At 41.5% G+C, this 15,109-nt stretch overlaps 1 protein-coding gene across 2 annotated transcripts in view; it reads right to left on the reverse strand.

The window, feature by feature from the left end:
- Window positions 1-1,064: 1,064 nt before the first annotated feature.
- The window catches only part of Ccdc83 (coiled-coil domain containing 83), a 41,988-nt gene continuing 27,943 nt past the window's right edge, over window positions 1,065-15,109 (reverse strand). For both annotated transcript variants that reach the window (XM_070034848.1, XM_070034847.1), the window contains exons 8-11: window positions 8,561-8,682; window positions 4,304-4,383; window positions 3,224-3,405; window positions 1,065-1,367 (exon numbers count right to left, since the gene is read on the reverse strand). In XM_070034848.1, the coding sequence (XP_069890949.1) occupies window positions 1,209-1,367; window positions 3,224-3,405; window positions 4,304-4,383; window positions 8,561-8,682 (543 nt within the window). In that variant the 3' untranslated portion in view covers window positions 1,065-1,208. The remainder of the gene's footprint in view (window positions 1,368-3,223; window positions 3,406-4,303; window positions 4,384-8,560; window positions 8,683-15,109) is intronic.

Consider the following 15,109-nt stretch of genomic DNA (forward strand, 5'->3'; position numbering starts at 1 on the left):
GTTAGTGGTGGCACTACTCTGGCAAGGAGTGTGACTGGAGAGTGTGTGATGTTAGCAGTATTTGAGACTTGAGGGAATGAGTAGGAAGGGTAACATCCTACAAGGTCCAAGGCAGTACTGTAGAATTGTCCCTACACAAAAGACCAATCATAGCTGCCACTGATGGTGAATCTCATCATTGAGAATTACAGAAACAGGACAAATGGTGAGTTATCTAGTCCTAAGGACCCAAAGGAGTACTTAGAAGGGACTGGGAATGTGGCTTAGTGGTAGAGTGCCTGCCTAGCCAGAAATGGGGCTGTGGCTCAAGGGTAGAGTGCTATCACTGAGCAAAAGAAGCTCAGAGACAGTGCCTAGGCCCTGAGTTCAAGCTCCAGGATTGGCCAAAAAAGAGATGACAACAATGATGACGAAGAAGAAAAGAACAACAACTTGGAAGGGGGAAATGTACCTCACAAGGGGATTCAGAGCATAGATGTGAAGAGTCTCCCTCACTTTGTTGTAGTTATATAACAAGTCAGCATCTTAAATTTATTTGGTTGGATTTTTTTTTTGCTAGTATTAATGGGGTTAGGTTGAAAAACAGGAAATAATTCTGTATCATAAAAGGGGAAGATTAGTATAGCAAATGCTAGGCAAACTTAAATTTTCTTTAGAAACTTTTTTATGTCTGCTAGAACTGGGGCTTGAACTTGGGGCCTGGGTGCTGTTCTTTAGCTTTTTCACTCAAGGCTGGTGTCTATCACTTTAGCCACAGCTCTACCTCAAGCTTTTTGCTGGTTAAATGGAGATAACAGTAACCATGATCCTCAAATCTCAGCCTCTTGAGTACCTAGGATTACAGGTCTGAGCTACTTGCACCCAGCTAGAAACATTCCAATTGAACTGCTTCATACTGGAATCTTGGATTAGTGGTGAATTTTTAGGTGGGAAAGGAATGCCAGATGCCACCTTGAGCCTACTGTTTTGCTTCTGAATAATGCTTAAACAGAGAGACCTTTGTCTCTCTGTGGTTTTCTTTTGTCACTCATGCCATACAAGTAAATAAAAAGCTGAATATTAGGAACTTTTGCATTTTGAATGTAATCGTGACCTTCTGAAACAACAGGTTTGAAAATGGACCAACGTATAAGTCAAACAAGCAAGTGGGATTTATCATTCCTGGGGCATTTAGAAGGACGTGTTGTTTTCATTGCGTCGCTGCAGCCTTAGAGGAAAGACTTCATCATCTTGTAAGTGATGCAGGCTTCTGGGTTGCTTTCCTCAAACAATCTGGCAGGAATTTCCTTTTCTTCAAAATGAATAGGCATTTTCTTGCTCTGCACACTCATAAGCTTCACTGCCAAGGGACCCAGGTTTGAATAATCCTAGTGAAGAGACACAAGAGAACAGGTTATCTGGCAAGTTAGCCTTGATAGATTAGTTTTTATTATATTTGACCTTGAGCTGACCGCCTGCAATGGCCCTGTGAGCTGGAATGCTGAATTACACATGAAATAGGAAAGTCACTGTAAAACAAAAACCTCCACAACACTGCGTAAGCTTATGTAGCCAGAAGGGCAAAAGCTCTTGAAAGGCTTAGGCAGGAAGGTTGGTCATTTGGTCTCAGAGGTAGCTGAGGGGCACAGGCACATCTGCAAGCTGTTTAATTGGTGAAAGAGTATTGCCAAGATACAACCACAACAGACTAGAAAAGTTTTCTTCAACAAAGGGGGAATAATCGGCAAATGCTACTTTGACTATAGATATTCTAACATTGGGCAACTTTTCCAGGAATTTCACACATATCACAGCATCTTTGGCTATGATAATATATATATATATATATATATATATAAATGTGTGTATATATTTATATATAATAAACTGCATTCTGACAAAGTATAGTCTAAAATACAACAGAAGAATTAATTTTGTATAAAAATCCCACAACTATCCTAAAACATCTCAAGCCCTATCCAGCATCCTTTGAACTGGGAGAGCTTCCAAATCACAACTCTCCTTTTTTATTTCTTTGATATTCAGCAAGTCTGTCCTGAGTGCCAGCTGTGCATATTAAGTGCATATTAACCTACAGACAAGGGAGCCAGATGCAGGTGCTGCGTTTCCTCTTTACACAGTTAATATGGACTTCATTACTCATCATCTGTAGCCCTATGAGCAATCTGAGGATAGAGCCCGCTAGCCTCATTTCCTGGTTCACCCCTTAAATTCCCAAACAACCTGGCATGTTATAGAGTTTGCAATAAAGAGCTCCCAGTACTTATCTGAATTTAAGAGAATCAAAGAATGGGGGAAAAAAGGAGGCAACATTTTATTTCTCAAGACTGCTAATACTTGTATTTTGTTTTCAAAGTATTCAACTATTAAAAGTAAGGGAAAGTGATGGAGGTCTACCACTTTACATACTGAAGGATATGATAGTTCTTCCACATCAAAAACTCACAGGAGGGGCTGGGAAGGTGGCTCGGTGGTAGAGTGCTTGCCTTGCATGCATGAGGCCCTGGGTTTGATTCCTTAGCACCATCTAAGCAGAAAAAGCTGCATGATGATGTGCACCTGTAATCCTAGCAGTCTGAGATGGAGGCAAGTGGATCACAGGTGGATTATATAGTGCAGCCTCAGCTACATTGCAAGACTCTATCTCAAAAATAGCAAAAACACGAGAGGGAAAAACAGAAGGGGCGATGACATTGTCCAAAAAGAAATGTACTCCTTACCTGACATATGACATGTCCTCTGTACAATCACCTTAATAACAAAAAATAATCCCAGATAATAATAAAAAATAAAAAAAACCATTCATGTGGAAATAAATATGCCCTGCACTCAAACTAATGATATCAATATGGATTTTGTATACAATTGTCTACCAGTCTGCAATCATAGTGATATAATGAGAGTCATGATTCCAGGAGGCATAGTGGAGTGCATGAAGTGTACAGTTGAGAAACTACATTGGGTCATTTTTGTGTGTGGGCCTATACTGGGGCTTGAACTCGGGGCCTTATGCCCTGGCTTAGCTCATTTGCTCAAGGCTAGTGCTCTACCACTTGAGCTACATCCCCACTTATGGCTTTTTGCTGGTTAGTTGGGAATGACAGTTTCACAGACTTTCCTGCCCTGGCTGGCTTTGAACTACAATTTTCAGATCTTAAGACTCCTGAGCAGCTAGGATTACAGGTGTGAGCCACTGGTGCCCAAATGCTTTCTTGAATCTTACCTTGAAATCCCGATCATCTTCATATAGCAAAAATTTCAGAGGAGAACTGCCAACTTCAGTGCAGGAACCAAACTCCTCCCACGCCTTCAGGCGCCAGGCAGCGTCAGCGCGGCCTTTAGCGCTAAAGCCACGGGTCTCATCTACAGATTCCAAGTCTGTAGTTTCTAATATTGGTGGCTCTTCTGTGATGAACAGAAAACAAGTAATTATGTTCACATTGTCACAAGATTTTAAAATAACATGCAATACATCCTTTGTCACATTTTTAATTTTAAAGAACTTTGCGTATCAGAAATATAAAATTTGGAGGTAGGAGTATAGCTCCATGGTAGTTCCTGCCTAGCATGTGGAGCCCTGGATTCAATCCCAGCATTGGAGAAAAAGAAAAGAAAAAGTGGAAGGGGGCAGGAGGAGTAGGTGGGAAAAAAGAGGAAAGTTTAAAAAAAAATTGATAAAAATAAGAAGCATCCTCATTTTAAGAAATCCAAATTGTATTTCCTTCTGATAGCTAGCAAGTCCAGTAATCATTCATAAACAAAATATGGCTTTTAGTTGGCTAAACTGGGACCCAAACTATGTCATTGTAGGTAACATCCTGTCCCTTTTCACTAGTAACTAATTCACTGTGAAACGTGGTGAGTTCAGTTAGAAACGTATTAGAAACTAAGTATAGTGGTGCCTGCCTGTAATTCTAGCACTTGGGAGGCTAAGGCAGAGGAATCATGAATTCAAGGCCAGCCTGGGCTGTACAGTGAGACCAAGAAAGAAGAGAGGAGAGAGAGAGAGAGAGAGACAGACAGACAGACAGACTGACTGACTGACTGACTGAAGGAGGGAGAAAGGGAAACAGGGAGCAAGAAGGGGAGGCAGGAAAGAGAGGCTAGATTAGAACACACACACACAGCAGGAAGTCTGGAGGAGCTGATACGAATCTATGCCCTGAGTAGCTTTTGTAGGTGGGGTACCTGCCCATAAAAGATGGTCAGTAGCTGTTCATTAAATTGAGAACAAAAATTAACAAGACCGGACCCAAAACAAAAACAAAAACAAACAAAAACAACATTGCAATAAAAATAACACCTATTTGTTTGCCTGAGAACTGCAAAATCATTTCTCCAGGTGGCACTTCCTGCCCAGTGGCTTGAGTAAGATAGAGTTGCCTGGAAGAACAAATAAGAAAAGCAATGTCAGTCAATAAATGTATTACATTTCTCTCCTGAGTGCCAGAGACACAAAGGCAAAAGTGAGAGTGATTGTGCCTGGCAAGCAATCCAGGGGCTTCAAGTGATGGCTAATACATGGTGGGTGATTGCACCATGTGTGAAGGCTAAGGAGCAAAATGCTGCAGTCCCTGAAGTAAGGAAGTAGGGAAGGTTTCCTCGAGGAAAGGAAACTTGAGCTGAATCTTGAAGAATCAGTTTACCAGGAAAGAGCTGGGATGAGGAAATGGCATTCTAAGGGAGAAACACCAAGGGGAGGCAGCTCTGTGTGACACTGATATGAGGTTTCCTGAAAAGAGCAAACTGGATCCCTGCAGCTGTGCAAATGACCACTTTTTCTTAGCAGCTCAGCAACCAAGTAGATCCCCTGAATTATGGGCTGTCAATTATTTAAAGCACATGTATACTGTGTTAGCCAGACATCTGTGAATAAAACTGATTAAATATGTTCAGTATTTCCATATGTTCTACCTCCAAAAGACCAACAGGCCGAGCACCAGGGGCTCTCCCCAATCCCAGTAACTCAAGAGGTTCAAAGCCAGCTTGGGGCAGATAAATCTGTGAACCAGAAAAAAATGCTGGGACTAGAAGTGTGGTTCAAGTGTCAAGAGTGTCAGCTTCAAGCATAAAAGGCCAAGTGAGAGCTTGAGGCCTTGAGCACCTGGACAAGGAAAAAAAAAAAAGACAGTGAAAGTTTCATGTGTAGCTTTGATCTGCAAGAAGACATGTCTAAGGCTTCAGAATTGCTTCTTGGTTTTACTATTATGAATTATTCTTCATACATGTGACAACCTTCATAAGTCAAGCTTTATCTCTTAGCCATTAGTTTGTCACTTCTTCTGTGGGTGGCAACACTTTGTATTTAATAATATAGAAAACATTTTAAAAAACATTGTTATATTTAGTGTTAGATTTGTAGACATTGGCCCACTGGAGTCCCAGTCATTTCTGGTTGACATTTACCTTGTCTAGTTAGCCCAGTGTGTCAAACAAATACTATGATATTCCATGTGAACTGTATAGGAAAAGAGCCTTGCATAGGAAATGTCTTAACTGTGTAAAACAGAATACCCTGTTTCTTATCCAGATGGAAATCAGAAGGTTTATATGTCCTCTGGTTCATGTCTTTCTCCTCACTGTACTAGTATTACCAGAGGGAAGAATTCTCCACAAAGAGGTGAGGCAGTGCCATAAAATATAAAATGCTATAGACCCTCAGTATTTATTGGTGGGGCAACTGAGGAAAACCTGTAAATGCTCAGGATAAATATAGTTCAACACTGTACTCAGATGCTTGATTTTTTCATAACACTGTCCAATTCCCTACCAAAGACATACTGCTTTTAGATGAATCTCAAATTTCCACTTTAACACTTAAAGAACTTTAATTTGTGTTTGTTTGCTTGTTTGTTTCTTTCTTTCTTTCTATGCTGGTACTGGTGTTTGAACTTAGAGCCTTGTGCTCTCACTTGGCTTTTTCACTCAAGGCTGGTACTTTATCATTTAAATGACCCCTTCACTTCTGGCTTTTTGCTGGTAAATTGGAAAGAAGAGTCTCTCTGATTTGGCTGCCTCAGCGTGGCTTTGAACCTTAATCCTCAGATCTCAGCCTCTTGAGTAGCTAGGATTACAGGTGTGGTGGAAGCATCTGAACTTCTTCCTTATTTGGGGTACCATTTGCATTTTTGGAAGAGAGATTTTCAGAGAATCAAAGGCAAGAAAACACTCAGCAGACAACATAGTGATTTAAACACAACTAATGATATGGGACTGACTAAGAGTATCTCTGCCTCCACTGAGTTGAGAAATTGTGCACACAGGGATTTAAACCTTTTTTGTTTTGCAATTTTTTGATTTTTAAAATTTATTTTACTGTTTGGTCAGCATTGCATGCAATAAATTCTCAACGTGTTATGTGTTATTTTTCACTGACTTGGAAATGGGTATAGCTCCTGAATACTAAGGTTATCTTTCTCAATAAGAAGTCTAACAGGTAATGGGGAATTTACACATTTCCCTATAATGCAGATTTTGTTAAAATTTTCTGAATGGTGGCATCAAGGAGTTTACAATCCAGCAAGAAAGCAGAAATGAAGTAAGTACAGGAATGCAGGAACTGATTGTAAAGGAAAAGTGTACACTGCCGGGGAGCCGAGTACCAGAGCCTCCTGGTCCAGGTGGGAGAAATGCACCAATAGGCTCGCTTTCTCCCTTCCACCTCTCTCAATGCTCAGGCAATTACAAGCAGAACCTGATGCCACTGAGTAAACAAAACCAATAAGGACTGATTTTGCACTCATGAGCAGTGTGGACTTTTCTGGGCATTTTGTGGGGAAATTCGAGGACAGGGTTAACTTGTATCTGGCATAGCAAATGGCGGAGTGAACAGTTGCATTGAAAGTTTCACATCTGGGCTATGTGTAGCTTAGAGCAGGGCACCTGCCTAGCATGCACAAGGCCCTGGGTCCCCAATACTGAAAAGAAGTTTCCCATCTCCTTTCCTGTCCTCACAAGTCTTTTCTTGTCAGTGAAAGAACTCTCTATCATTATCACAGCACTTCATACCCACATCAGCATGAGCTCATAAATACCATCCCAGGCTGATCAAAACAGAAAAGTGGAGCTGGCAGTGAACAGGGTCGCTCTGTTCTGAGGTCTAGTGAGTTCAAAAAGAGGACAATGGATGGCAGGTATAGCTACGGTTAAAAGCCACACAGCAGTGACAGCTGGTGGAGATTAGGCAGGATCACGAGGAAGACAGCAGTAGCAGGTGACAAGTATTCCAGTGGGACAGTGGTGTGGAGCTGGAGACCTGCTGACAGGCTGAGGCGGGGTAGGGGCGTAGGGGTGGGGCAAAACCCAGGGAGACCTCTCTCCTCTCAGGGAGACATGCAGGGCAGTGGCTCAGGAGTATGAAGTTCAGGAGTCCAGTGAACCAATTAGCATCTTCAGCCTCATTTCCTATAGCATCTACATTGGTACCTATTCTTCCTAAACATGCTACTGTCATGATCATGTCTTGTTTCTGTTTCTATTTGTCTAAATTATGAATGTCACTTTGAATTTTAATTCCATATTCAAGAGTCCTAGCTTCCCATCAAGATGGTTATAAGACTTTTGGGGGAGTCCAGTGTGAAACCTAGCCAACTTAAACACAAAGCAATGCATACATTTGGTTTCTCCTGCCTAGGAACCATTGGGACTTGGAATTCGAGATGTTTTCTCCTCTTACAAAGTCATTTCACCATTTCATCAGAGTAAAGAATAATATAGTGTAGGGGCTGGGAAGGTGGCTCAGTGGTAGAGTGCTTGCCTTGCATGCATGTAGCCTTGGGTTCAATTCCTTAGTACCACATAAACAGAAAAAGCTGGAAGTAGAAATGTGGTTCAAGTGGTAGAGCGCTAGCCTTGAGCTGAAGAGCTGAGGGACAGCACCCAGCCCCAGAGTTCAGTCAAAAAATAAATAAATAAATAAAATAATATAGTCTACAAGATAACTAGATGTTCAAAACATCTCTAAAACCTTAATTACCGACTCCATCTATCTTTCCCTACACTGTTTTTACTTTTTTTTTCTTTTCTTTTGGTTGGTCATGGGGCTTAACTCTAGGCCTGGGCACCGTCCCTGAGCTCTTCAGCTCAAAGCGAGTGCTCTACCACTTTGAGCCACAGCACCACTTCCCGTTTTCTGGTGGTTTATTGGACATAAGAGTCTCATGGACTTTCCTGCCCAGGCTGGCTTTGAATGGTGATCCTCAGACCTCAGCCTCCTGAGTAGCTAGGATTACAGGCCTGAGCCACCGGCACCCAGCTTCTTTCCCTGCACCGCTAGGTATTTAATTAGTAACTATTTTTTGTGCTGGCCTGGGGTCTTCTGAAAGTTGGCTGGTGCTTACTACATGACATCATATATGAGTGGTAGCAAAGTAAGCCAGTGTTTCCATAGTACTTCACAGTAATAATCCCGGCCTTCCTCATGCCATTGTGGGCGCTCCTTTCTGACTGTTGCCATCTGGTAGAAGCATTGAAAAAAAATCAAACCATCTGTAAGAGAAGCAACTCTTTACGGATACCAATGTTGATGAAACACTTTCTAGAAATGTGCATGGACTCTGACCTGGGTATTTTGAGATCCATAAGTCTACAGTTGAACAGTTGATCTATGAGCAGCAAGTTTTCTTCTTCCAATTCATAAATAGTATTTTCTAGTTCTTCAACTTCCTTCTTGTGAACTGCAATCTGTTCACAGAAGGAGAGAGTGGATGTTAGTATTGACTGAGTTCTGTGACATTCCCACTGCCAATTCCACTCTTTTTTTTTTTTTTTTTGGGTCCCATCATGGGGCCTGAACTCTGGGCCTGGGCGCTGTCCCTCAGCTCTTCAGCTCAAGGCTAGCACTCTACCACTTGAGCCACAGCGCCACTTCTGGCTTTTTTTCTTTTTGCTTATGTGGTGCTGAGGAATCGAACCCAGGGCCTCATGCATGCAAGGCAAGCACTCTACCATTGAGCCACCTTCCCAGCCCCCCAATTCCACTCTTGAAAGTGCAACAGTCTGAGAGGAAGCTTGTAGGCTCACTGTAAGGAACAGGTGATTATCGGAACTTGTTTCATAGACAGGCAGTTATTAGAGAAGAATAGAAAGTGTCCTTGTCTACCCTTCGAAAGCACTGCTAAATTTAAGCAAGGCCAATTAATTTATCAATATGGCATACTGGTAACTAGCTCAATGAGAATCTAGTTGAAGGTTACAAACAATACAAGGAAGACTGGTAACACTGGAAAGAATTATATGCTATGGTATTTTTCAAAAGAAAAGCACATGCCTAGCAAACTTCTGTAAACTTCTACAATATGGCTAGGATTCTAGGTGTAAGCCATCATTAGTGTGTGTGTGTGTGTGTGTGTGTGTGCACATGTGCACATGTTCTACTGGGGGTGGAACTCAGGTCCTGGGCACTGTCCCTTAGCTTTTTCGCTCAAAAAAACCTTAGCTCCACCTCTGCCTTTCTGGTGGTTAACTGAAGGTACGAATCACTCAGACTTTTCTGCCTGGGCTAGCTTCAAACTATACGATCCTCAGATCTCAGCCTCCTGAGATCTAGAACCAGGATGATAAGCATGAGACACTAGTGCCCAGCTTCCTCATCAGTTTTTGAAGTACATTTAGCAAAATGTTATAAGACTTTTGGGGGAGTCCAGTGTGAAACCTAGCCAACTTAAACACAAAGCAATGCATACATTTGGTTTCTCCTGCCTAGGAACCATTGGGACTTGGAATTCGAGATGTTTTCTCCTCTTACAAAGTCATTTCACCATTTCATCAGAGTAAAGAATAATATAGGGTAGGGGCTGTGCAGATGTCTCAGTGGTAGAGTGCTTGCCTTGCATGCATGAAGCCCTGGGTTCAATTCCTTAGCACCACATAAACAGAAAAAGCTGGAAGTAGAAATGTGGTTCAAGTGGTAGAGTGCTAGCCTTGAGCTGAAGAGCTGAGGGACAGCACCCAGCCCCAGAGTTCAGACAAAAACAAAATAAATAAATAATATAGTCTACAAGATAACTAGATGCCCAAAACATCTCTAAAACCTTAGTTACTGACTCCATTGTGCTAACTCTGGACCTCATCTATCTTGCCCTACACTGTTTTTACTTTTTTTTTCTTTTCTTTTGGATGGTCATGGGGCTTGAACTCTGGGCCTGGGCACCGTCCTTGAGCTCTTCAGCTCAAAGCGAAGATGTCTAAAGAAGGTTTGAGGGTGGGAAGGAAACATTGATACATGCTACTAGAAAGAACCTCTGACTTTCCTCTCTGCCACCCACAGCAGTGGGCTGCATGGCTTCCCGACTAGGAGGGGTTTATGGGAGAGATCAGGAGAGTGGAAGAATTAGAATTAAGTAGAGAGAGTGAGGACTAGTGCGATGAATAGAATAATGAACAGGGCTTTGAGGGAATAAGAAAAAAACAACCCAGGTGCTTAGATTCACCATGGCTTCTGAAGAGTTGCCAAGAGAGCCGCTGAGTACTGAGAAGGAAATGGCAGTATTTTCTGCAATGTCACTAAGATTGAATTACACTTTGAAATCTTTTTTTTGGGGGGGGAGGGGGAGGGGAATCTGGTCCTGGGGCCTGAACTCTGGGCCTGGGCGCTGTCCCTCAGCTCTTCAGCTCAAGGCTAGCGCTCTACCACTTGAGCCACAAAAAACCCACTTCTGGCTTTTTTCTTTTTGTTTATGTGGTGCTGAGGAATCAAACCCAGGGCCTCATGCATGCAAGGCAAGTGCTCTACCACTGAGCCACCTTCCCAGCCCTGCACTTTGGAATCTTGAAGCATTCATTACATTACTGAAACTGTATCACTCAAGTCAGGGTTCTGAGCTGGATGCAGGATACAAATGTGAGTGAGCCTTCCCTCACCACAGTTCATAATCCAGTGAATAAAAACACAAATAATTATAAAGCAGCATCACAGAATTGCTAGTGGTTTAGTGTTAAAAGGAAAAGTATATTTTATTTACCTGCCTAAAACAATCTTAGCAAAACCACTGAAGTCCATAATAGTAAATTACAAAGCCAGGGAGGGGTTGCTGTTTTAGGATCTCATAGGTGCAGAGATAATTAACATTACATTCTTGAATGCCCTAAGGAAAAATTACGATTCTCAAATGTCAATGGGTGGGAAGGAAATTAGAGTTAGAGCTTGTAAACAGAGGAAGAACAGAACAGTTGGATATGTTTGATATAAGGGCGTGGCATGCCTGGAGGCGGCATATATCTTCTGGGTCTCTTTCCAAAGTTGGGATCAAGGCCCAGTTAGGGAGTTATATGCAGTTTTTCCAGGTACCCTTTAGGGTACTAAGTGATGATCTTATCAGTAGCTGCTATCTCTCTTGTATTTTAAAATATTAGGGAAACAAAACAAAGTTCCTGTGTGTGTGTGTGTGTGTGTGTGTGTGTGTGTGTGTGTGTGTGTGTGTGTGTGTGTGTGTGTGTGTGTGTGTGTGTGTGTGTGTGTGTGTGTGTGGTAGTACTGAGGCTTAAACTCAGGATCTGGACACTGTTCCCTAGCTTTTTCCCTCAAGTCTGGCCCTCTTACCACTTGAGCCACAGCAACACTTCTTGCTTTTTGATGGTTAACTGGAGATAAAAGTCTGATGGACTTTCCTGTCTGGAAACCAGTATCTTCAGGTCTCAGCCTCCTGAGTATCTAGGGTGATAGTGCCTGGCTCTAACTTTTATAATCATTATAAATATAAATATATTTAGATTTTTGGAGTAAGAAAGCAAAAAGGAGAGAAAAAATGGAAGACCACCTCCCCCCAAATACCTAAGACATGCACAGAAATCAGGAAAGAATATGTAACTAATAATGCCAATGCTTATTAGACAGGTACCTAGAATAAAAATATCTATTTTTGCAATTTTCTTTTGAAAGCTTTATGGTAGCCTGAGGTCTCCTCATACTAACTTCTTTCCTTTGTTTAGTTTCTCTGGTTTTCCATTTGTTAAGTCAGTTTAAGTCATTTGAAGATTTCAATTCTGTTCATTTTCCTAATAAGCATGCTAAATAAAACCAGATAATAAAATTCATACAAGAAATCTTTGTATCTTTTCCAGGGACCCATAATCCTGGTTATTGTTGAAAGAAGTTAAATGGAGAAATATCTTCAAGCATTCCATTATTAAATAATACATTGTTATTCATTCTAAACCTGCCCCCAAAGAAATGACATACATTGTTCTGTTTCCAGGCAGTTTTTTAGTCTTGTAATAAAACATCAAACCAGAAATAATCTTCATTTTGTGAGTAAATTTAATGATGCTAAACTGAATATTTATTGAAATAAGAAATCTATTGAATTTCCTTGAAATGATTTGTCTTTTATTACTTTCATTACTAAGCCCTTTTCTCCTATGATTAAACTTGGAATATTTTTCTGTCTTTTTATTTCCATTGACTTACAAGAAGTAAAAAGTAAAAGCAAGCAAAATGTAATTGTGGTTTTAGCAGAGTCAAAGCACCAATGCAGCCTTTCTTTACAGTCTAATATACATTTTTGTCATCATTTTCTCTAAACCTAAGATCCATGACATCTTATAAAATTAAGAGTTGAATAAGATCATGTTTAATAAAACTATAAGAACTAAATTGCTTCCCAATACTGTGTGTGTGTGTGTGTGTGTGTGTGTGTGCACGCGCGCGCACGCGCACGCACGGGCATTCGTGTACCAGGGCTTTACTTCAGGGCTTCACGCTTTTACTCTGTTTTCTGGCTCAAAGATGGGATTCTGCCATTTGAACCACACCTCCACTCTGGCATTTGCTGGCTAATTCAAGATGTAGTTTCACAGACTTTTTCCCCCAGGCTGGCTTTGAACATTGATCTTCTGATTTCTTCCTCCTGAGTAGCTAGGCAGCACCAGGCCCCAGTACTATTTAGCTATTAACATATCTTGAGGTTTATTTCCCCCTCATTTGAATGCATTTTATTAGCATACATTGTGTACAAGGGAAGAGGGACAGTTCCATACATGTATACAATGTGCCCCTTGCCCCTTCTGCTGTTCTCCCAGACTTACCAACTCTACTAAAGGAAAGGGAAAGGGGAGAAGCTGCAAGGGACCTTTTATCCGGAATGTTTATGAAACCCAGGGGAAGAAACTTCAAGAAGGAATTGAACAAGTCCTCTCACAGATGTACTGAGTTTGAAGTTGGGACATCCTGTGGAAATATGTAGCAGGCAAATGAAAGTATAGGTCCAGAGTTCAAGCCCCATGACTGACAAAGAAAGAAGGAAAGAAAGAAAAAGAAAGAAAGAAAGAAAGAAAGAAAGAAAGAAAGAAAGAAAGAAAGAAAGAAAGAAAGAAAAGAAAGAAAGAAAGAAAGAAAAAGAAAGAAAGAAGAGAAAGAAAGAGAGAAAGAAAGAAAGAAAGAAAACAGAAAGAAAAGAGAAAGAAAGAAAAAGAAAGAAAAGAGAAAAGAAAGAAAGAAAGAAAGAAAGAAGGAAGGAAGGAAAGAAAGAAAGAAAATAGAGGTCCATAGCTACTCAGTTTGAATCCAGCCCAGCCGTAAAGTCTATGAGACACATATCTCCAGGTTAGAAAACAGCAGCAAGTGGAGCTGTGGCTCAAGTGGTAGAGCACTGCCCTTCTTCAGAAAAGCTCAGAGACAGTGCCCTGAGTTCAAGCCCCGGGACTAGCACAATCAAAATTGTACTTTTGAGAATCATGAAAGAATAACTTGCTAAGCAAGATCTGCATCTGGTTTGAAGTCAGTTCTTTCAAAAGGTAGTGAGTTTTGATTCAGTATTTAAACACAGACTAAATGGCTACTGGTCCAAGTAAAAAGGTTAAGTAGGAATGGGTGGGTGATGGGGCTAGATAACCCAAAGCACCATGGACAATCAAGTGGTGAGTTCAGTCAGTCAACACTACGTAAAGTCCAAATCTGTCTGTGCTCCATACAGTGCCCCCTTTGTGTCCCTTATCTCTGTATTTCCTGGAGAACTGGTCATTGAAAGATTTTAAGCAGTAGACCAATATGATCAGGTTTGTTTTAGAAAGATGTGGAGGTAGGAGGAAGGACAAAGAGAAGTTTCTAGTTAGGGAAGAGGTGCAGTTGAGACATGGAGAGTGATATGATGAGAGCCAGAACTAGGTAAGTAGGAAAGAAGTAAAGGAAGCTGGGCACTGATGGCTTACACCTGTGATCCTAGCTTCCCAGGAGGCTGAAAAATGAGGATAGAGATTCAAAGCCAGCCCAGGCAAAAAATGTCTGTGAGACCCCTTATCTCCAATTAACCACCAATAAACTGGAAATAGTGCTATGGATCAAAGGGAAAAGCACCAGCCTTGAGTGAATAAGCTAAGCAAGTAAGGCTTGGGAGTTCATCCCCCAGAATCATCACAAAAAAGAATAAAAATAAAGTAAAAGGACGGTGAAAAGGAAGTAAAAGAGAAAAGGCCATTAGAAAGTAATGCTGAGTCTATAGCTGGAGTGAATAGATAATGGAGGAACTCCACTGGAGGCGCTGGGACAGAAGGCAAGGAGAGGAAGCAATCCCGTAGGATGAGAAGTCTGTGGTGTGCATTCAGGTGTAACTGCACACAGCTGGTTTTTGAGTCAGTCTGTTTGGAGCCTGGAATTAAGATCAGATGATTTTGAAGCCTGCAGCACAGTTACCGTCCTCAGACATTTCTGTCCTTGAAAAGGGCAGTGTTCCCTGTTTTTCCTACTTGGTATTTTGTTGGAGTACATTGTTGCATAAATTCGTAAGACGGAAGTAAATGTTCTGAGCTTTGTGATTTCTGGGGGAAAAAACCACCTTAATTTTGTCCTTAATTTCATTGAGTATAGACTTAATTTTCCATCTGAACTTTGCTATTGAAAAAGTGAACACCAGTTTGGTGCTAATGCCTACCTTTGCAATCAACTTCCTCCTCCCCACTCCCACTACATTCTTTTTTTTTGGGGGGGTGGGTCCGGTCCTGGGGCCTGAACTCTGGGCCTGGGCGCTGTCCCTCAGCTCTTCAGCTCAAGGCTAGCGCTCTACCACTTGAGCCACAGCACCACTTCCGGCTTTTTTCTTTTTGCTTATGTGGTGCTGAGGAATCGAACCCAGGGCCCTCAGGCATGCAAGGCAAGTGGCTCTACCACTGAGCCACC

Source organism: Dipodomys merriami, unplaced genomic scaffold (genome assembly GCF_024711535.1).
Source record: "Dipodomys merriami isolate MVZ:Mamm:240054 unplaced genomic scaffold, mDipMer1.0.p SCAF_25, whole genome shotgun sequence".
NCBI classification, from domain to species: Eukaryota; Metazoa; Chordata; class Mammalia; order Rodentia; family Heteromyidae; genus Dipodomys; species Dipodomys merriami.